The sequence below is a fragment of the Trachypithecus francoisi genome, unplaced genomic scaffold (assembly GCF_009764315.1).
Source record: "Trachypithecus francoisi isolate TF-2019V2 unplaced genomic scaffold, Tfra_2.0 Lachesis_group2, whole genome shotgun sequence".
Classification (NCBI taxonomy): Eukaryota; Metazoa; Chordata; class Mammalia; order Primates; family Cercopithecidae; genus Trachypithecus; species Trachypithecus francoisi.
In genome coordinates this window covers 37,122,478-37,144,775 of record NW_022681465.1, presented here as the reverse complement: position 1 = coordinate 37,144,775, position 22,298 = coordinate 37,122,478, and the positions used below count along the sequence as shown (strand labels likewise).

Below are 22,298 nucleotides of genomic sequence, written 5' to 3'. Positions count from 1 at the left end.
TGCTTACTTGAAAGGGGAATTGACGATATTTCAAATATTCTGCAAGTATATCTAACATCCGCACCATTTGCGAAAAAATAAGAACTCGATTGCCTCGTTCTCTTAGGCGAATTAATAGCTTGTCAAGAAGAATCAATTTTCCGCTACTACGAATTAAGTGCTACAGAAACAATAAATTCAAGTCGTTATATGTTAAAAGATGTAAATAAGTTGTCTACATAACACTTCAATTGCTTGAATTCTTTTAAATTGAGATTTTTAATTTTCATGTTAGAAAACAACTTGTTTCACTTTTCAAACTTTTCTAAGACCTTTACCATTTCACTATGACTTAAGCTAAAATATTCCTTGCCATATCACACCTAGGTTTTTGTTGTATTGTCAGGGAGGAAAAAAGTACTGTTCACTCTGTTTGCTAGTTACTACACCACAGTGTTTCTCCAAAAATCTTAGCTGAAGAACAATTACATTGGAAGCAGCAGTAACTAAGCAACCAAAGGTTTAAAAGGAGTAAGCAAATGCATTCTAATGTATTAATTCTAGATGCTGATCCCAGCCCTTCAAGGCACTACGGTGGCTGGACTGCAGTTGTGCCTTCACACTTCTAACTTATCTTCCAGAAGTACCAGGAAGGGTTAAGATGTGAGGTCAAGATGTCCTTTAGACTACCATCTACCAAATCACTAATGCAGCACAATTACTATTAATGATTTTTTTCATAATTATGAACACAACTGTGGGTTTTTTTGCTGGATAAGTCATTATAGTCCATGATTTGAGAGACATATTTTTAGAAAATTCATCAAAATAATTAGATAAATTAGAATTTTAAAATCTTTTCTACAAAGATTAATAACAGACCATTATATAAAGGCACCATTAACTAAAGAGAAATTTTAACCAATATATTAAAGCACTGAGCTATTTTCAATTGTAAGTGAAATCAACATTTCTAGAACTTTATCATAAAGTAACAACATTTAAAAATTCTTACTTGTAAGGCCTCCTGTTTATTATAGAATTCATTATTATCTGGTGGTTTAATGAGGTAGCAATGGTTACAACATTTCTTTAGTTCCATCATAATGTTCAAAAAGCCTGAGGTACTGCCCTTGGAACCTTTGCTGAGGGCTTTGTAATTCCTAGTTAAAATCCATCTTTAAAAAAAAAATTATGAAAATGACATTTAGCAGAACAATTACCAGGATAAATTCTAAAAGCATTAAAAAAAAAAAAAAAAAAGCAAAATGTAGTACCAAAGTAAAACTGTACCATTATGAAATTCACAACTGGATATACAATGGACCAAACCTCTTTCATAATACTCATGAGAACACAACATGTTTTCCGAACCATTAGCTACACACAGAACAGGCTAATGTAACATAATTATTACAGTATATTAATCCTTTTCCCCTCAAATTTGCTAAAAAGATGGTCGCCTGCATTACTTATCTTAATCTTCTGACAACTTTCGCTGCATTAGACATCTAATGAAATGGAATCTTCTGCACGGACCTAAAAGAAACCTGAGGACACCTGGTTGTAGCCACAACTGCCTTCTCTAGATTGCAATTACACAACACATATGCAACTTACAGAAAACACCTTGGTGCTATTTTACTGCTCCTAATTATATGTAACAATTCCTGTGCTCACTTTGGCAGCACTTATACTAAAACTGGACCGATACAGAGATTAGCATGGTCCCTGTACAAGGATGACACGCTAATCCACGAATACTCCATATTTTTTGTATATATACACCATGAATACTACACGGCCACAGGAAAAAAAGGATGAAATGATGTCCTTCAAATAAAATAATGTCCATGGATATAGTTGTAGACCATAATTCTAAGTGAATTAACACAGAAACAGAAAACCAAACATTGCATGTTCTCACTTACAAGTGCAAGTTACACACTGCGAACACACGGACATAAATATGTAACACTGTGGACTATTGGAGGGGGGAAGGAGGGGAACATAGGTTGAAAACTACCTACTGCATACCACGCTCACTACCTGGATGCAATATTACCCATGTAACAAACCTGCACATATACCTCCAGCATCTAAAATAAAAGCTGAATGTAAAAAAGAAAAGAAAAATTTCCTCTCACCACGACCTTTTCCACCTTTTATTTTCTTCCTTTTAACAAGGTCAGTTTTTGAAGGGACTTGAAAGTCTCAAATATCTAGTGTACATACTCTTTTATTACCATTCTTTACCACAAGTTATACAGGCAGTTCCCCAAACTGGAATGAAAAGCAAAACAAAACCCATGGACAATGCTCAATGCCGTAAGAGGTAATCAAGAATAAAGAATTATTTTTTCTTATCCAGAAAAAGTTTATTATTAATTTCTCTAGAGGTAATAATTCTAAGAATTTTTCCAGAAATTTATGGCAGTATCTTATTACCTTAGTTGCCAAAAAGTACCTTGAAGAGTTTAAGTTCAACATCCATGATATATGACTAGCACTTAGAGAATTACAGGTGAATGTATCTTCTTCCTACTTTGACTCTTCTTCCCAGATATTCTACAAAATGCATTACTTTTTTTTAAAAGAACCCCATAACAAAATGAGATAATCGCCATTGTGTACTACAAAATATACTCTTATCATAATTATTAATTTGAATATTATTAAGCACCTAGATCTAACTACCGATCTATAGGGAATACAGGGGATACTGTTAAACTATTTTAGAGGCAAGTACTATGCAAAATCTAGGTTGTAGAAAAATTCTACAGAACAACTGTTTTCCTCATCATATACATTTTAACAAAAAAGAAGTACCTATAGATAAACTCAGAGACAAATCAATTGCCATATATGAACCTATCTCAATCCTGATTTGAGTAAACGTAAAAAAATTTTTTGAGACAACAGAGAAAATCTAAACAGATACTGAATATTGGCATCAAGAAATTACTTGATTCTGTTGAGAGAGCAATAATTTCCTAAATCGTGAAAATTTTAAAGTGGGTTATTTATGATGGGGTCTCACTGTCACCCAGGCTGGAGTGCAGTGGCATGACCTCGGTTCACTGCAACCTCTGCCTCATGGGCTCAAGCGATCCTCCCACCTCAGCCTCCCAAGTAGCTGGGACCACATGCACCCACCACCACTCCTGGCTGTTTTTGTATCCTGGGTAGAGACAGGGTTTTGCCATGTTGCCCTGGCTGGTCTCAAACTGTTGAGGCTCAAGTGATCTGTCCCCCTCAGCCTCCCCAAAGTGCTGGAATTACAGGCATGAGCCACCGTGCCCAGGTGATACTAGTATTTTTAAAAATCAATTATTAGAAATACATAGAAAAATATTTATGGAAAAATGTATGATCTGCTTCAAAAGGATAGTCACTGAGGGAAATGGGGATGACCAGAGATACATAAAAAGACTGGCTTGAGAGGAAAGTGAAGCTGGGACTGGGCACAGAGGCTCACACCTGTAATCCCAGTACTTTGGAAGGCTGAGGCAGGTGGATAGCTTGAGGCTAGGAGTTCAAGACCAGCCTGGCCAACATGACAAAACCCTGTCTCTACTAAAAATAAAAAAATTAGCACGGCATTGTGGGGCACACCTGTAAACCCAGCCGCTCGGGAGGCTGAGGCACCAGAATCATTTGAAACCAGAAGGCGGAGGTTGCAGTGAGCCAAGATCGTGCCACTATACTCCAGCCTGGAGTACAGAGGGAGACTCCATCCAAAAAAAAAACAAACAAAAAAAGTAAAGCTGAGTCATGGGTATAAGAGTTCATTAAATTAACCTATTTTTGTACATGTCTGAAATTTTCCATAACAAAAATAATTACGCAATAAGTATATTCTTTCAAATGTGTGGCACCTAGAGATTTACCATAAAATATAAATGTTTCTGAAACTCCAAATGCATGTAGCAATTTATTTCCTTCTATGCAATTAAATGTTTAAATAGATATTAGAACAGATTTTCCTTTCTGACTCTTTGAGAAGTCCTACTGTATAGATCTTGACATACAAAATTTATACCAGCTATGATCTGTTAATACTCTTCAAAAAGCAGCAGGGCCTAAAATTTTGTTCTAAGTTTCTTTTTTTGGCCTCTATCTGTTAACTGTCATAATCAAATAATACCTTCATATCGTGGAAATCCTAACACTTAAACTTTTTATAATGTAACAGTATGATATACAGGAAAGCAATTAATTATGTGTTAGAAGATGAATTAGCCTTGTTACTCATCATTTTGGACATGTCATTAAATCTCCTTTTGCCTCCTAACGACACAGAATAAACTTACTCTAAAACTCAAGAATTGCAACTGCTCTGACACTATTGTAGAGAAGGTGGGGGCACCAAGAGCAGGACACACACATGGAAGGTATTCAGAATTAAAAGTTCAGAACATATGCTCTGTGTACAGCTTACTTGTAATATTGTTTCTGTAAAGCACTCATTTCCATTCTTAAAATCTGCTCAACCTTGGCAGGAAGAGATTTTTCCACATCTTTCTTAACTCGGCGTAACAGAAATGGCTCAAGCTCCTTGTGAAGGCTTGCATAACCATATTCTCTCCCTTTGCCATGTTCTTCTTCAAAATCTTCCCAGGAAGAAAACCTTTAAAATTTAAGAAATTGGAACAATCACTAGAAAAAGTCAAACTGCATATGAGTTTTTTTTTTTTTTCAAGGGAGTCATTTATAAACAAAACACTACAGATTTTTAGAATAAAAAATTAGCTAAAAACTTATTTACTTCTAAAAATCTCTCTCCCAAGAAGATGCATGATGAAATATAATTAGTTGTTTTATAAGTTATGATTCTTGAACCAAGTGAATATGAAGTATTTTGAGGTATGGGAGTAATTATCACTAAAATATTTCTCAAAAAATATACTTTTAAAGTTCTGGACCTACTGAAAGAGAACAAGTAGTGACCTTAGGGAACTTATTTAGCCTTGTCTAGTCTAGTTTTCCTCATTTAGAAAAAAGGATTGCCAGCACCTCATTGTTGTTACTCCTACTATTAAATACAAAGAATGTTACTGTGTTAGTTTTTCAAGCAAGGTATATTTTGAACATGTGCAAAATCAACTGTTGTGATTTATAACACATGGCTTAAGTTTACTAACAAAATTGAAAAATTGAAATAGTATTACAAACTACCTGACCTCATTTTCCTTTTTTAAAAATTCTTAGTTATCTGTGATCTAATCTTTTAGGGCAATAAAAACTCTTACTGACCTTATTACCTGGGTTTCTTCCCACTAAACATAACCACACAAAACTATGACTAAAATTGTAAATTTGTCTTACTTTTCTGGCATAATGAAATGTAGCAAAGACCAGAGCTCTTTGAGGGAATTCTGTAGAGGAGTTCCAGTGATAAGGAGACGATGATTGGATTTAAAATCTATTAAAGTTTTATACAGAAGGGAGTCATCATTCTTTAATCGGTGTGCTTCATCAACACCTATAAATGCCCAATTTAGACCTCCAAGGAATGCCTTAAAATAGAAAAACAATATTTTGAGATAAAAATGGAATTCAGATTTAGCCTTACCATTAAATCTGAACTCAATTATTAAAACGAAACAAAAATTAAAAACACGCTTTGTTTAATTTTCAAATAAAAAATTGTAATTTCAAGATTACAATACACAAGTAACTCAGCACATATTCCTTCTATGACAAATTTAACCACTAGAATGTAATATCAAGCTAAAGTTTTTATTAGCTTATAAACTGATAACAGAGAAAAATTAGCAGTGTCATTGAAAATTTTTACAAAAGATTTTTAGCCTAAGCCCAATAGAAGCCTCTATTAACGTCAATATGAAAAAAAACTAAGACAAATTCAGAACAGTGTCTTATTCCAAGTGTAGGTACAATTCTTTGTACAACTTTTATGAACTGTAGAACTCTCTTAAACTTAGGTCTCCGAGTTACAGCAAGCCTGATTCCACTACTTAAGAGCTGTGTTACCATAGGCAAGTTCATTAAATTCTTTGAGACATTCTTGAATCCTGTTTTCTTTTCCATAAAGTAGAGAAAGCGAATATAAAGTAGATGGAGGAATTAAATAAGGCAGTATCCATAAAGCCTTCATTGCTTCACACAGCGGTAGCTTAATCCTATTAGTTATCTTCCTCTTCTTTAAAGAGCTTACAAATCAATACACACTATAACAAACTAGTTTCATTAGAGTTGGTAAGTTTTTTCTAAAAAGAGCCAGATAGTAAATATTTCAGACTTTGCAGATAAATATATGGTCTCTGTTACATATTCTTTCTACGACCCTTTAAATGTAACCTTTCAAAAAGGTAAAAACCACTCTTAGTTCAAGTACCATTAAAAAAATAAGACCACAGGCTACAGTTCGCTGACTCACGATTTAGGCTATTCTCTCATCTTGGCCACAGCATATGATAAAGAAAAAACTGATATACAAGAGACAAAAACATGTGAGAAATAAATACCTACCTTATCCTTTAATAAAATTTCATAAGTTGTTAACAGTATATTAAATTTTAACCGTTTGGTCTGATGATGTGTCCATTCATGAGTTCTTATCTATCAAGAAATTTGAAGGACAATTTTAAGACAAACATCAAGCAAATTATACTTTTACTTACATATCTAAAAATTAAAATCCATTCAAATATGTAAATGACTATTAATATATGTTTATGTAATAAAAGAGTTTTTGTGGTTTTTTTGAGACAGAGTTTTGCTCTTGTTGCCCAGGCTGGAGTGTAATGGCATGATCTTGGCTCACCACAATCTCTGCCTCCCGGGTTCAAGCGATTCTACTGCCTCAGCCTCCCGAGTAGCTAGGATTACAGGAATGCACCACCACACCCAGCTAATTTTGTATTTTTAGTAGAGACGGGGTTTCTCCATGTTGGTCAGGCTGGTCTTGAATTCCCGACCTCAGATGATACACCCACCTTGGCCTCCCAAAGTGCCAGGATTATAGGCATGAGCCAGCGCGCCCGGCCAGAGTTATTCTTTATATAGTCCAAAATGCTACGTAAATCTTATAAATAAAGCATAAATACCACAGCATTTGTTAAAAAATGAAGTAAACACAATTTTAAAGTAAACACATCTTTCACAAAAGAAAAGGTCTTATTTAAGAAAACATTAGTGATTAATTCATTTAATAATGTAATGTTTATGGATGAAATATGATGTCTGGGGTTTGCTTCACAGTAACTAGGAAAGTAGTGTGAAGAGGTATAGATAAAACAAAACTATCAGTAAATTTGTGAAACTGAAGATGAGAACATGAGGGTTTATTACATTCTTCTGTCTGTTCCCATGTATATTTGAAATTTTCCATTAAAAATATAAAATAGGGGGGCATGGTGGCTCACGCCTGTAAATCCCAGCACTTTGGGAGGCCAAGGTGGGTGGATCACTTGAGGTCAGGACTCTGAGACCAGCCTGGGCAACGTAGTGAAACCCCATCTCTACTAAAAATACAAAAATTAGCCGGGTGTGGTGGCAGGCACTTGTAATGCCAGCTACTTGGAAGGCTGAGGCAGGAGTATCACTTGAACCTGGGAGGCAGAGGTCGCAATGAGCCGAGATCGCACCACTGTACTGCAGCCTGGATGACAGAGTGACAAGAAAAAAAAAAGAAAAAAAAAACAACACACACACACACACAAATCAGTCAAATATATATATGAAGTAACACTAAACCAAAATTGGCTTTGTTATAGTCAATTAAACATGTACGGAGAACTTATTTGTGGCAAGTTCTATGCCAGAAACAAAGATTTTTATAAAGACCAAAGCAAAACAAAACCCTTCATCCTTGTTAGGCCAAGAACGATGGCTCATGCCTGTAATCCCAGCACTTTGGGAGGCCAAGGGAGGCAGATCACTTGAGCTCAGGAGTTCAAGACCAGACTGCGCAACACAGCAAAACCCTGTCTCCACTAAAAAATATACAAAATCAGCTGAGTGTGGTAGTGTGCTCCTGTGGTCCCAGTTGCAATGAGCCAAGATCATACCACTGCACTCCAGCCTGGGAGACAGAGTGAAACCCCATCTCAAAACAACAACAACAACAAAAATGCTCGATCCCAAAGACAAGTACATTTTGATTTCTACATTTACAGGTAAACAACTTACCATGTTTCTGCTGTTAATGTCACCTAAATAAACCACAGCATTCATTTGAGAAGCCCATGTCTGAATTTCCCTTTGCCAGGAAGTAAGAGTGGAGAGCGGTACTACCAATAGAAAAGGTCCATATAATTGATGTTCATGGAACAAATAATTCAGAAATGAGATCGTCTGTATTGTTTTTCCAAGGCCCATTTCATCAGCGAGTATGCAACTATTTCCTCTACAAAGTTAAAAAAAAATTAGCATGAAAGAAAATATTCAAATATACAAAGAAACCTTTTTACATCATGTGTATATGTTTATATGAAGTTAAATAAAATTAATCTGATAGGTATTATACAGAATATACCACTTTTATTAACTACAAATAATAAATGTAAAGGTATTTGGCTACTCAATCACTAATGTTGTAAGGAAAGTAAAAGGAGATGACCACTTTAGGCCAGAAGAGGCTTAAAGATTAATAGTATTGGCCGGGCGCGGTGGCTCAAGCCTGTAATCCCAGCACTTTGGGAGGCCGAGACAGGCGGATCACGAGGTCAGGAGATCGAGACCATCCTGGCTGACACGGTGAAACCCCGTCTCTACTAAAAAATACAAAAAAATTAGCCCGGCGAGGTGGCGGGCGCCTGTAGTCCTAGCTACTCGGGAGGCTGAGGCAGGAGAATGGCGTGAGCCTGGGAGGCAGAGCTTGCAGTGAGCTGAGATCCGGCCACAGCACTCCAGTCTGGGCGGCAGAGCGAGCTTCCGTCTCAAAAAAAAAAAAAAAAAAAAAAAAAGATGTAATAGTATATGTTTAATCAATTATAAAGACAATAATGCAATTCATCTACTAGTAGTAGAGTGCAGATATATTATTAAATAAGTAAAAAGCATATAGGAAGAACATAGATTAAAAAAAAAACCTACAGCTAAATTGCAACCCAGAGTCAAAAAGTAGAATAGGGGCCACAGAGGACAGAAAAAAAACGTAGAAGATTAAATGGATATTAAAATAACTAGGAAAAAGAGAATATTCCAGGAACAGCATGGGATGAGAATGGATATGCATTTTGATTTTTAAACAGAATAAAAACGTATTTTAAAAAGGCAACAATCAAGTTAAACTCAAACTCCACTGGATTTTCTTCCTAGTATGTAATATTGTTTATATAAACTAGGAAATACAAAGAGTAGCATATCAACTGCCAAAGAGTCTTATCCTTTATATAAATGGAAATCTTTTCTGATTCCTGTATTGGTAAAATTCTTACTCTGTCAAATTAAAGAGATGATTCAAAATACACTTACTTGCACCAAGAATGAGCAAGCCAATTTAAACCATTCAGTTGATAATCTCTTAATTCTAAGCCCTCATGTCCTCCAATATAGGATGGCTGCTTCTTCAGGGCTACAAATCTTGGCCTTTGTTTTAATACCTTCAGCAGAAATAAAATTATGTAGAATTATTAAATATAAGAAATTATACTAAAAGATGAAAGCCTCAGCTTTACCATAAATTCTTAAATTTCATCTCTAATCATCAAGCTCAGAGATTCCATTACTCAAAATGTATCTGAGGATTCAGTCAATACTGTTTTCTACTACTATAACAAAAATGAAAAGTGAAATATTTTGCCTTCTTTTTTAAAGAAAAATTTAGGCCGGGCGCGGTGGCTCAAGCCTGTAATCCCAGCACTTTGGGAGGCTGAGACGGGCGGATCACGAGGTCAGGAGATCGAGACCATCCTGGCTAACACGGTGAAACCCCGTCTCTACTAAAAACTACAAAAAAAAACTAGCCGGGCGAGATGGCGGCGCCTGTAGTCCCAGCTACCCAGGAGGCTAAGGCAGGAGAATGGCGTGAACCTGGGAGGCGGAGCTTGCAGTGAGCTGAGATCCGGCCACTGCACTCCAGCCTGGGTGACAGAGCGAGACTCCGTCTCAAAAAAAAAAAAAAAAAAAAAAAAAATTTATAGAGAAAATTAAGTTCCCGGCAAAATATGAGTCTCATGTATATCACATGCAAAACCTATGTTAAATTGTTCACAACCATTGCTCCAGCCTTAAGCTACAAATAAACCATAAAACTGGCTTAGCTTCTCATTCAATTTCTGAATTCCAAGTTATCCCTATGAAGAATGTAATTATTTTAATAAGAAAAGAAAATCTAGTACTATACAGATCTCAACACTATCACTAGTAACTTTCGGTAAGTTACAAGGATTCAGAAAGTATTGTGCAAGGTAGCTCTGGATACTTTCCTATATCCCTCTCCTCTTTCTCTACCTTCTAAGAAAATATCCACTATCTTTAATATTGAGCATATCTCTAGTTTCCAAGAGCTTTTTTCTATTTAGTCTCCCAACCCTTTCCAACAATCAACATAACCAACTTACCTTTCTGACATAGTGATGCTCAACAAGATAAAAGACAGTGCAACATTTAAGAAGATACACTGACCAAAACGTCATTTATAATTTTTTTAAAAGAGAAAGTTTCAAATAAAAAATTATAAAACTAAAACTAAAAAACAAAAACACATAATTGCAGGAAGTTCACTTCCTGTAAGACCAATTAACCAAGAAATATTCTCCCTATCTGAAGTCAGGATCCGACTGTTATATTTAGGCTTGTAAATATTTATAATGCATAAATATATTTTTAATAATTTAAAATGTTAGACAATACTCACTTTGCAATCTTTAAAAGGAGTGGTTTTTGATTGGTTCCTGCTAAAATACTCATCAATGCACACTTGAAATTTTTTGGAAATGAGAGCTCCATCTTCCCAGCTGCACTCTGAGTATGGAAGGCCCTGCCATTTGCAGTAATAATCAGGATAACCAGCTGCTGACTTTTGATTGGAATGAGCTGTGAGATAATCAGGCATTTACTTATTTTTTTTTTTTTTTTTACATTTAATCATCAGATGCATAATTCTTAGTAAAGGCTACACGAGTAAAATTTAGCTATCTAGTTTACAATACGGTTTTAGTAAGAGCAAGCTACTGTGTTTGATGTGTAAGTGGCAAATTTATGACTTTTTTCAGATTATTTCAAGCATAAAAAGGTAAAGTTTTTTTAACCAGAATCATTTATCACTAACCAATTATACGTTCCACTATTTGATACTGTTTATGTAGATCATCTGTAAGTTCTTGCTGGCAATTATAATATTCCACATCTTCTGGAGAAGCATTTTTCAACCTGAAAAATTATTAATCCGGGAACAGACTTAAAAATCTCCCATAAATAACCTGTCACTCCCCCATCCCCAACACTATTTGTAGCACAGAATCTCCCATTTTGCCACTATGTGGGCCAAGTTTCAGTAATAAAGAAACTGAAACAGGAATAAGGCATCATTAGTTTTTAACTAAAATTCTGTAATTTGTAATGTATGAGACACTCTATGTGACTGTTATCACGGACAGGTTTAGATAGGTACACCCCTAGGAGTTTTACCTTGAGATGGAATAAAATCATCCCTCAGTACCTGCAGGGGATTGGTTCAGGATCCTCTACAGATACCAGAATCTGAGGATGCTCAAGTCCCTTACATGAAATGGCATGGTACTTGCAATATAGCCCACACACATCCTCCTCTATACTTTAAATCATCTCTAGATGTTCTTAAAATACCTAATTTTACATTTACAGTGTAAATAGTTGTCACATTGTATTGTTTTTAATTTGTATTATTGACTGTTGTTGTTTTTTTTTTCCCTCCGAATACTTTCAATCCATGGTGGGTTGAAACCAAGGATAGAAAAGCTGTGGACAAAGACAGCCAACTGTATTATAAAGTCTACAGTTATTTTAGGCTATCATTTAATGTTACTATGTATTCTTTATTAACATAAAGGCTTAGTAATCTTTGAACTATTAAAAAAAAGTATGACATACAGCATACTTACCATCTTTTTGTTTCCTGATCTTTTTTCTTATAATTATCCAATTTTTTCATTCCTCTAACATTCTGCTGCTTGAGGGTTTCTTCCGTCTCCCAAGTGTTGTGGATATGGGACCATCCTTTCCATTTAATTAAATACTGAATCTCTCCTGGTTCTTTGTTTTTTTCAAAGCCTGCATTTGGGTCACCATCTGCTTCAACTGCATAGATGGTTGTAGTAGCACCAGTAGCTGAAAACAAAAGCACAAGTTCCTTCCATGTAATTAATTCTGTTGTAGGATTATATTTCAACTCAAAATTTCAAAAATATGAACACAAAAACATAACACTCTTAAAGTATCGGGGGTATAGAAACATGGGAAATTCTACTGCTCATAAATAAAACTAAGAATTTCAGAATTATCTAATATAATCCCCTCTTTTTTCAAATTAGAAAAAATAAAAAGACAGAGGTCCACCTGAGATCCCACAGCATTATTCTATAATTATCCACAATATATGAAATGTGGTCAGGTGGAGGCCCAGCGCGGTGGCTCACACTGGTAATCCCAGCACTTTGGGAGGCCAAGGCAGGTGGCGGATCATGAGGGCAAGAGATGGAGACCATCCTGGCTAACACAGTGAAACCCCGTCTCTACTAAAAATACAAAAAATTAGCCAGGCGTGGTGGCAGGCGCCTGTAGTCCCAGCTACTTGGGAGGCTGAGGCAGGAGAACGGCATGAACCCGGGAGGCGGAGGTTGCAGTGAGCCAAGATCGCGCCACTGCACTCCAGCCTGGGCGACAGAGCGAGAATCCGTCTCAAAAAAAAAAAAAAAAAAAAAGAGCCGGTGCGGTGGCTCATGCCTGTAATCCCAGCACTTTGTGAGGTCGAGGTGGGTGGAGCACAAGGTCAGGAGTTCGAGACCAGCCTGGCCAATATGGCAAAACCCCCGTGTCTACTAAAAATACAAAAAAGTTAGTCGGGCTTGGTGGTGCATGCCTGTAATCCCAGCTAATCGGGAGGCTGAGGCAGGAGAATTGCTTGAACCCGGGAGGCGGAGGTTGCAGTAAGCCGAGATCGCGCCACTACACTCCAGCCTGGGTGACACAGCAAGACTCCGTCTCAAAAAAAAAAAAAACAAAAAAAACAAAAAAAAGAAAACGTGGTCAGGTGGTTATTAAGAAGATACTCAGGCTAAGCAAAGCATGCTTTTATAAAACATAAGTAAAACAACAACAACAACAAATCCGCCCTCTTGGCTTTCAACACTGTTGAAACATCTTTAACACTTTACTCTTTTTTTTTTTTTTGAGATGGAGTTTCGCTCTGTCACCCAGGCTGGAGTGCAGTGGCGTCATCTCAGCTCACTGCAACCTCAGCCTCATGGGTTCAAGCAATTCCCTTGCCTCAGCTTCCCAAGTAGCTGGGACTACAGGTGCGCATGACCTGACCCAGCTAATTTTTGTATTTTTAGTAGAGACGGGGTTTTGCCATGTTGGCCAGGCTGGTCTAGAACTTCTGACATCAGTTGATCCACCCGTCTCAGCCTCCCAAAGTGCTGGGATTACAGGGTGACCCACTGCACCCGGTCCTTTACTCTTGTAAATATTATTTAAATAAGCAAACAATAAATGGTTTTTAAAAAACTACCTCCTTTTCTCCCAATCCGACAATCCATAAATCTTTCTATGGTTTCAAATTCCTCTTCCTCAGGTTGAGGAACGTCCTCTCCACAGACTTCTAGTAGATCATCAGAATCTGTTTTCATTTCTTCATCCTCCTTATAGCTAACATTAACAGTTGCTTGGCGACGAGAACTTCTTTTGTCATTATCATAATCTTCTTCATCATCCTCCTCCTCAGACGAATCAATCTGTCTCTTTTTTTGTCCAAGAATCTTCTTTCCATTTTTTGACTTAGATCTAGGAAACAAGAAGAAGAAGAAAAAAAAAACCAAGATTTGAAAAACTATATAAACAAAGAAGGAACACCTTCCACAATTTTCACCACCAAACTGAGACCATACCTATTTTGAGGTTTTCTGCTTTTGACTTTGTTTTTTGGCTCATAATCAGATTCTGTTTCATCACAACTGCTTTTATCTCTCTCTTCTTCAGATTCTGAATCTGAACCAGACTGAGATGGAGATCCTGACCCAGACATTTGCCAATCTTCACTGTAGACAAAATTTATAAAGTATTTTTATTTGTACTTATACGGCAAATTTTATCCCTAATACAAAGATGATCAAATCAACTAAACTATATTCCAGTTATTATCAAAAATACTGTTGCTTTTACTTATGCTAAAAATGATGAAACATTTATAGAATAAAAACATTCTGGATAATATTCTTCATAGACTCTCTCGCAAGTCTAGTTTTGTTAATCAGTTAGACGTCAATGAACAGCAAATAAATATTTTAATTTTCACTATAGATGAAAATCTTGTAAAATTATTCTACTTGCCCTCTCAAAAAAGAGATACTAATCCATGCCATTTTAATTCTCTAGAGGCTGTGATTCTGAAAAACATCTTTTTAAACTGATTTTTTAAATAGTGCACGTTCACTAAGAAAAGCTTACAGAAAAATGTAAAAACAAAACAAAACAAAAAAAAGAGAGCAACACTAGTACCATCTCAAACATACAGTCTGAGTACCTTACCTTTATTATTATTTTTAGTTTATTAAGTCTATTTCATTACAATCAACATGTAGAGAAAAATAATGGATGTTAATATTTTGCTATCATAAGAAGTTCAAATGAAAGGCGCACACTGAATTCTTACAAATACACTATATCCTATTTCAGCTATGCTTCTGTTTCATTGCTCTGTATCTTTTGCACCAATTGTAACTATGATGAAGGCTACATAAACAAGCATATATGATAATATCTGCTTATGATAAAAACATGATAGAAGCAAATTTTTTACTTTGAGATCTTTTCAGGGCTTGCATGCCAAAAAGTCTCCATTTTATATTTTTATAAAGGAAAAAAACAAACCGGATGATCCAATATACGTCTACTAACAGGAGGATCAGAGAGATTTGTAGAAAGAGAAAGGAAAAAAAATCCAAAGATAAATGACTGACCTTTCAGAATAAAAGATAGAACAGACTAATAAAAGATATGAGTATTCACATTAAAAATGCCTGAATCTTTTGGGAAAAGCAAGTAACCAACCTAATAGACAGAATATCAAAGGCAAATAGGAAAATAAAAGTCAAGAAAATGGAATATGTTTCCAAATCATTAAAATAAACATGGATTGAAATTCTGAAGTATTCTTAATACTTGCTGGGTCAAGACCTTTAGGAAAATACAGTGAGTTTCCAGAATGAGTTCTACAGTATGAAGTAAATTTCACATGCAGCTGAATAGTAAGGATAGCTATTAACATAATTTTAAGAATCATCCCAAATTAGTCATCCTGTCATCCCTATACTCCTATATTCCCAAGTTATTAAGATTTTCTGATATTACAACTAAGGAGATCATTAAAGTTTAAAAATATATAGGGGGAGTTATAGGAGATAAAGAAATGGCATAATACCCTCGGGTAGTCACAAAAAGATAAATGTTAAAGATTTATCTTTAAATGGTGTAATGGTGTAAATTAACTTTATAAAATGCCATGAACTAAGAATTTAGAAGACTTTCCTTTTGGGAACAATTTTCATAAAGAAAGAAATATGAAATCATTAGGATTTTTCTAAAATGAAGAAGTCAGTTGAACAAAATGACATACTCTCTATGCTTTTTCCTTTTGATCTCACTTGATGAGTCATCGGAATCTTCACTGCTAGAAGAATCCTGCAGAAAAAAAATAAAGTCAGTATCATCCACTAATGATTAGAATGTAACCATATCAAATTTTTACTTGCTATACTATTTAACATTCACTTTACGAATAACAGCACTTGTGAAGCCTTTTTTAATGTAGTTTTATTTATATTAACTAGCTGAAAGGAATTAGTAACATTTTTATTGCAAATTAATATAGCCAGTGAAATTAAGTAAACAGCAAAGTGTCAGCATTTTGTATAAAACCTTAAAATCTACCCTCTCTGGAGACCATTACTGTTGCCTAGTATAGCCAAAACAAGAAATCCCAGGTGCTGGCATGCCAAGTTTTGAACTTTTTTCTTCACCATTACTATTACTTTTTGTTGTAATTTTTCCTGAATGTTTTTGTGCAAACATACATGTATGCATGCTTGCACACACACAAAAACTACATTGTTGAAACAAATTACTCCTTCAAAAATATTATGTTGAGAATTCTGTTATTATTTTGTACAAATATGATTTAATGGTATCATATTCCTTCATTCATACATGTATATGGATATATGTGTGTAGGTGCATATCAAATTTAATTATTTCCCACGGAGTTCACATTTAGTTTATTTCTAACTTTGCTGTGATGAGCAAATGCACACAAATGTCCCACTGCTTATTTTGGATTAATCCCTAAAATTGGAATTATTGGATAATGCAAAAGGTGTATTTCAATATTCTTGATATATACACTTAAAGTATTTCCTACTTATTCTTTCAAAGCACCTATTATTTTTAATAATTTCACAAATACTAGTTAAGTGATTCAGCAGCATGTCCACTTTTAAAATAAAAACTCATGACGAAAATGCACCTCTTCTGATCCGCTATTAGATGAGGCTTGATGATGTTGTTGTTGTTGCTGCTGCTGCTGCTGCTGCTGCTGCTGCTTCCTGAGCATTGCAGATCTCTGAACGGCCAGAATACTAGGACTAGATTTCCAAAACTATAATAGAAATATAAACCAGTGAACGATGAAGTATCAAGAAAACTGCAAAAAAGGTTAATTTATTGAAAAACCGTACCACCATCTTTACTGCCTCAAAGTAATAGACTATTTTCCTTACCTATATGTAACATGATTATCATTGCAATATAGTTAAATAAAATGCTGAGTTTAGTTATGTATAAAAAAATGGTGTGTTGAGTTCCACAGACAATATTAATCAATATCCTCTTGATGTTAAGAGCATCTAAGTGATAATATGCTTTATTAGTGCAACTCATAGTGTGGTTACCTATTTTATCAGTGTGAGGTGAAGAGGCTGAGTCAGAATATACACCAACGATGTCACCAGGCACATTGTTTTAGTTCAGATTTGGTGGGGGGCAGTAGCAACATTCTTTTCTATGAAGGAAGCATGTGTCGATTTATATTCTGGCCCTCAAGCATCTTATCTCATCACAGACAGGTACTCTGAGTAACACTGTACACTACCATGAGGTATAGACAAGTTTTTGTATCTCTTGTAGTAGTTTTTTTCAAACAGAATAGCCCCTTATCCTATTCTATCATTATCTTTGAGGAATCTGAGTTCCATTAAATTATTCTGCTAGTAGCAATAAAGTATTTCCTTTGAAGATCTTGAAAGTAGATATCATACACAGTAAGATTAACAAGTAGACCTCAGGATGTCTTAAATTTGTATCTATGACACAATGGATATTTATGAAATTCAATTTCTGCGTAAGAGGCAGAAAACATTTTATCTGCCTGCATGTGATTTACACTTTGTGTTTTCTAGTTCAAAAATGCATCTATTCCAAGCCAATTAGTCCACACGTGTACCACCATGAATGTGAGGATCACTAAAAGTAAATTTTAATTTAAAACGTTGTCTTCTCTAAAAGCTAGATTAAGAATGGTATAAACCAATCCTCTAAATTTTCCCAAAGTAATACAAGCAATCTACCTTTCATTGGGTATTTTATTGATTACCTCAGCTCCATCAACTTTCGGTGGTTTTGCTTGAACTTTGTTTTCTCGGGAAGTGTCTGACTCAGACTCTGACTGACTGCCTGATTCAGATCCGGAGTCAGAGTCACTGCTACCTGACTGGCTACTGCTTCCATCACTACTGCTTCCAGAACTCGAACCAGATCCAGAGCCTGAAGCTGACCCAGAATCATCATCCGACTGGCTATAATTTGAAAATAAACAATTTCAAACAAAATTCATTAGGAATTTAATTTTCTTAGACGTCAGCAGAAAGCCCCAAATCATTAAATTTCACTTCATACTTAATATTTCAACTATCTTTGGCCAACAAAATAGAAAAATAAATTGACTTAATCTATAGTAACAGCTGCCATACTTGATAATTTATACGTGATATATTACATACTTGATAGATTTATGACATATTTTATAGATTTTTATGGCTAAAACATAAGCAATAAGATTGTAATCTTCTAAGACAAAATGCAAAATCCACTAAGTATAAGATCCTGGGTTAGAAACTTTGAGAAGTCAAGAGTTGAAGCCATGATACCTACCTTTATAAAGTTCTAGCAATTATAAAGTAAGCAATGTGAGAAAAAAAGATTAAATGTGTTAAAAATAAATCTTACAGCAATAAGCAGAAATTTATTTGTAGTTTCTGCCTGTTTTCAAGTTTCCATCTCTATCACTCCAGGATAATGTAGATTATTATATAATTGAGCTATGATAAAATATAATTTATTTTAAAAAATCAGTAACACTGCTTGTCTGAGAAAACATTTATTAATAGTTCTTCGTGGATCTGTAGCAATAAGTCTGAAATAGCAAATTCTCGTATTTCCTAACATGTATACACATACATACAAAAGCAATTAACATTTCATAAACTATCTTTTTTACCATTTCTAATTTTTAGTCCAAGATAGAGCAGAAATGGTCTGGACTAAACAGTTCATTATATAATTATCCCCAAGGTCATTTGTTTATATGTTGAAAACTAGGGCATTAAATTTCTGGTACATATGGTAGAATCAGATTTTGATGTAATTTAATTTGGCTTTATAAGAAACCACAGGTAACATAGTTTACAGATACACAAGAAAATACAAGCTTCCTGTCCTCGTCTGTAATTTTCTAAAATGCCACCAGATGGAGGTATTTACTCTAAGACAACACAGTAATTCTCTTTTTCCCAGAGCAAGAATTTAGTAATTTCTGCATGAAAACAGAAATAAAAGTTTGCAGGAAGAATTTTGATTCTACAGGTGAGATATATAAATGCTTAAAGTATGAATAAGCATTGTGTGTTTTTAAATCTAATGGAATAAATGTTATATTCACAGAAACGGTAAATTACAATTTGCTTCTTAAAGGCTTATGTTATGAACATCATTTTTGCCATCATGTCTACTCTCTGGTCACACAGTTTTGAGGTCCAAAAATAGCATATTAAATTTTAATTTTTAAGGCCGTATTTTACTTGCATCCCTTGAAAGAAATTTTAGCAATGATATTAGAAGACTTTTTTTCCTGACATACAACTTTATTTTTCCCTTAACACAGCAGGTAAGCAAAATATTTCATTTACTCAATACACTTTATTGAGAACTATCATGTGTTAGGCACTGGGGACAGATTGAGATGAGACGAAGTCCTTACCATTAAAAGAACTATTTAACCTTGAGACAGTCATATAAATGGATAAATATCATTCTTTGCTATGTTTAAAACAACTGATCCACATGTATGGGGAGCACTAAAGATACAACCAAGTTTGGTACAGTAGTGAGAAAACACTTAGAAGATAAGTGCTGTTAAATGAATTATTCAGCAAAGAAAGAAAGTGTATCTCTTTTGAGGAATCTGAGTTCTACTAAATTATTCTGCTAGTAGCAATAAAGTATCTCCTTTGAAGATCTTGAAAGTAGAGATCATACACAGTAAGGTTAACAAATAGACCTCAGGAGGTCTTAAATTTGTATCTATGACACAATGGATATTTATGAAACTCAATTTTTTTCCAGAGTACCTAGCACAGTGCCTCACACAGATGTGTGCTCAATAAATGTGAACAGTAGATAGATGAATAACTGAATTGTGGGGGCTACCTGTGGGCCTGTAATTCTTATTAGTCATTAGTCACTCCAGATGCATAGCTAATACAAACTGCTTGTTATCAAATCAAAATTCTTAAATAAATATAGAAATCTTTCCTTTCACATTCTTTAGGCAGTAGTACTGACTGGAGATAAAAGCAACAACCCGAGGCTAGGCTATAGCTCTAATCGCACAGGTTTATTGTTAGAATGCCTTTACCTTGGTTATTAGAAATACTGAATAAAGTATTTTATTGAGTTGTTCTTTAGGAGGATAAAGAATATGCAAAAAGAGGCAGGAGCGGGGGCTCACACCTGTAATTCCAGCACTTTGGAAGGCAGAGGCGGCTTGATCACCTGAGGTTGGGAGTTCGAGACCAGCCTGACCAACATGGAGAAATCTCGTCTCTACTAAAAGTACAAAACTGGCCGGGAGTGGTGGCGCATGCCTGTAATCCCAGCTACTTGGGAGGCTGAGGCAGGAGAATCGCTTGAACCCTGGAGGTGGAGGTTGTGGTGAGCCAGGATCACGCCACTGCACTCCAGTCTGGGCAACAAGAGCAAAACATCTCAAAAAAACAAACAAAAAAACAAGATGCAAAAAGAGTAAGGAATATCTTATTTACTGCTATAGAATGATCTAAGATATAGTTTGAGTGAAAAAAAAAGTTTACAGAATGCCTCTTTTGCATAAGAAAGAAAAATATTTATATGTATTCGCTTCTATTTTTTGAAAAGCAACAATGGCAGAATAACCCAACTAATTAAAAAATGATCACCTAAAGAGAGAGGGAGGGAAGAGCAGATGGAACAGCAACTGAAATGCGTCTTCAGTTTTAGAGTTATGTAAATGTTTTGCATGTTTTTTTAAAAAGAGATTTTAAAAATGAAAGAAAAATATATATGGGGCCAGAAAAAAAAATTATAGACTTAAAACTCTGAGCTAAAATAGGTCAAAAAACCTCTCCCTAATAAAGAAATTTTATTTCCACCTACTGCTGCAAATGCTCGTTCTAAAATAAAAAGCTGATCGTGGCCTTTCCTTTTTAAGTCTTCTGTTTTGTAACAAAGTTCAACAAACACCTATGAGACCTTTCAGGAATCTCTAATTCTCCAATCTATTTTCAACTAGTTGCTCACTTAAATCCCTAAGTTCAAGCTACGGCAAGCTACACGTAATTCTCTGAAAGCCACTTACTCTTTCTACTTCCTGCCTTTGTACCATTCCTTCTCTTTTCATTATGTAATTTTTTAACTTGAGTCCCACCTCACAGCTACTCCTCCAATAAATCTCTGCCAACTCTATCTCAACCCAATGTTAAATAGGGTATCCTTCCTGAGCACTCCCAAAACTTCTTGAATATATACCTCTATCTTGGTTACGAGCAAATGATGTAATAATCACTGTAGTGTTTTTGTTTTCAGGTACCCCATCTAAGACCTTATGTTCCTTGCGCGCTGGGATTGGCTTATTGCTGCTCTTATGTCAAGCATTAGATGAAGAGTACAATGTTTCACAGGTAGATGAATGACTAAATAACTAAATCAAAGAGATATAGGGGACACAGTTTTACATATTTTATGTAAAACTCACAAATTTGGCTACTAAATCTCTGATCTCCAATTAATATTTTAGGTAACAACCAGTATTACTAATCTTTCACAAAACTGAAATATCTGTACAACACGTAAGAGTTATCCTTAAAGTATATTAAATCTCACTAGCACAATAGTATTAAAGTGGTAGGTAGATTACTAAAAACACTGAATTCTTAATTCAGATAATACACCCATGGAATAAATAAATAAATAAACCCACTGAATTCTTTTCCTCACTTAATTCACAGAAGAAAAACCACCATTAATAGGTACTGTGATAAAAGTGTTTTCTTAGGGTAAATTAAGGAGAAATACCACATTTAAAAGATAAAATAGTAATTCAAATTAAAGTGTCTTTTCAAGTTTATTTTTATATACAATTTCAAATATAAACTGTAGAGCAATATGATGAATTATCATGAACCTATCACCCAGCTCCACAATTAGCAACTCATACCAATCTTGATTCAACTAAGAAACTATTTGCAAACATTTGCAATACCAATATATCTTAAAAGACCACTTCTTTAATATCAAAGATTTTATATTATTAAACATTTAAATTAAGTATGCTGAATATTAAATATCCACACCAGGCTATACTTTTAGTCTCATAATTGTTTCTTCCATTCTGCTTTCTAGATTTTGCTAAGTGCACCTGTGTTATCATTTAACATATTTTTCTATCCCTTGTATTTCTTATAAACTGGCTATTATATCTAGAGGCTTGATCAGATTCAAGTTCTGTTCTTGACAAGAATAGTTTATACGTGGTGTTGTGGACTTCTACCAGATGGCATTTAATG

At 34.9% G+C, this 22,298-nt stretch overlaps 1 protein-coding gene and 1 non-coding gene across 4 annotated transcripts in view; one reads left to right on the top strand and one right to left on the bottom strand.

The window, feature by feature from the left end:
• CHD1 (chromodomain helicase DNA binding protein 1) overlaps positions 1-22,298 on the bottom strand; it is a 76,037-nt gene that overhangs the window by 33,617 nt on the left and 20,122 nt on the right. For all 3 annotated transcript variants that reach the window (XM_033179034.1, XM_033179032.1, XM_033179033.1), the window contains exons 3-17: positions 17,795-17,996; positions 16,670-16,801; positions 15,764-15,828; positions 14,037-14,186; positions 13,661-13,932; positions 12,033-12,258; positions 11,222-11,322; positions 10,808-10,986; positions 9,424-9,551; positions 8,137-8,353; positions 6,475-6,564; positions 5,308-5,498; positions 4,421-4,609; positions 995-1,157; positions 8-160 (exon numbers count right to left, since the gene is read on the bottom strand). In XM_033179034.1, the coding sequence (XP_033034925.1) occupies positions 8-160; positions 995-1,157; positions 4,421-4,609; positions 5,308-5,498; positions 6,475-6,564; positions 8,137-8,353; positions 9,424-9,551; positions 10,808-10,986; positions 11,222-11,322; positions 12,033-12,258; positions 13,661-13,932; positions 14,037-14,186; positions 15,764-15,828; positions 16,670-16,801; positions 17,795-17,996 (2,458 nt within the window). The remainder of the gene's footprint in view (positions 1-7; positions 161-994; positions 1,158-4,420; positions 4,610-5,307; positions 5,499-6,474; positions 6,565-8,136; positions 8,354-9,423; positions 9,552-10,807; positions 10,987-11,221; positions 11,323-12,032; positions 12,259-13,660; positions 13,933-14,036; positions 14,187-15,763; positions 15,829-16,669; positions 16,802-17,794; positions 17,997-22,298) is intronic.
• On the top strand, positions 1,652-1,755 carry LOC117066178. The gene has a single exon (XR_004430176.1). It is a non-coding gene; the product is annotated as a U6 spliceosomal RNA (small nuclear RNA).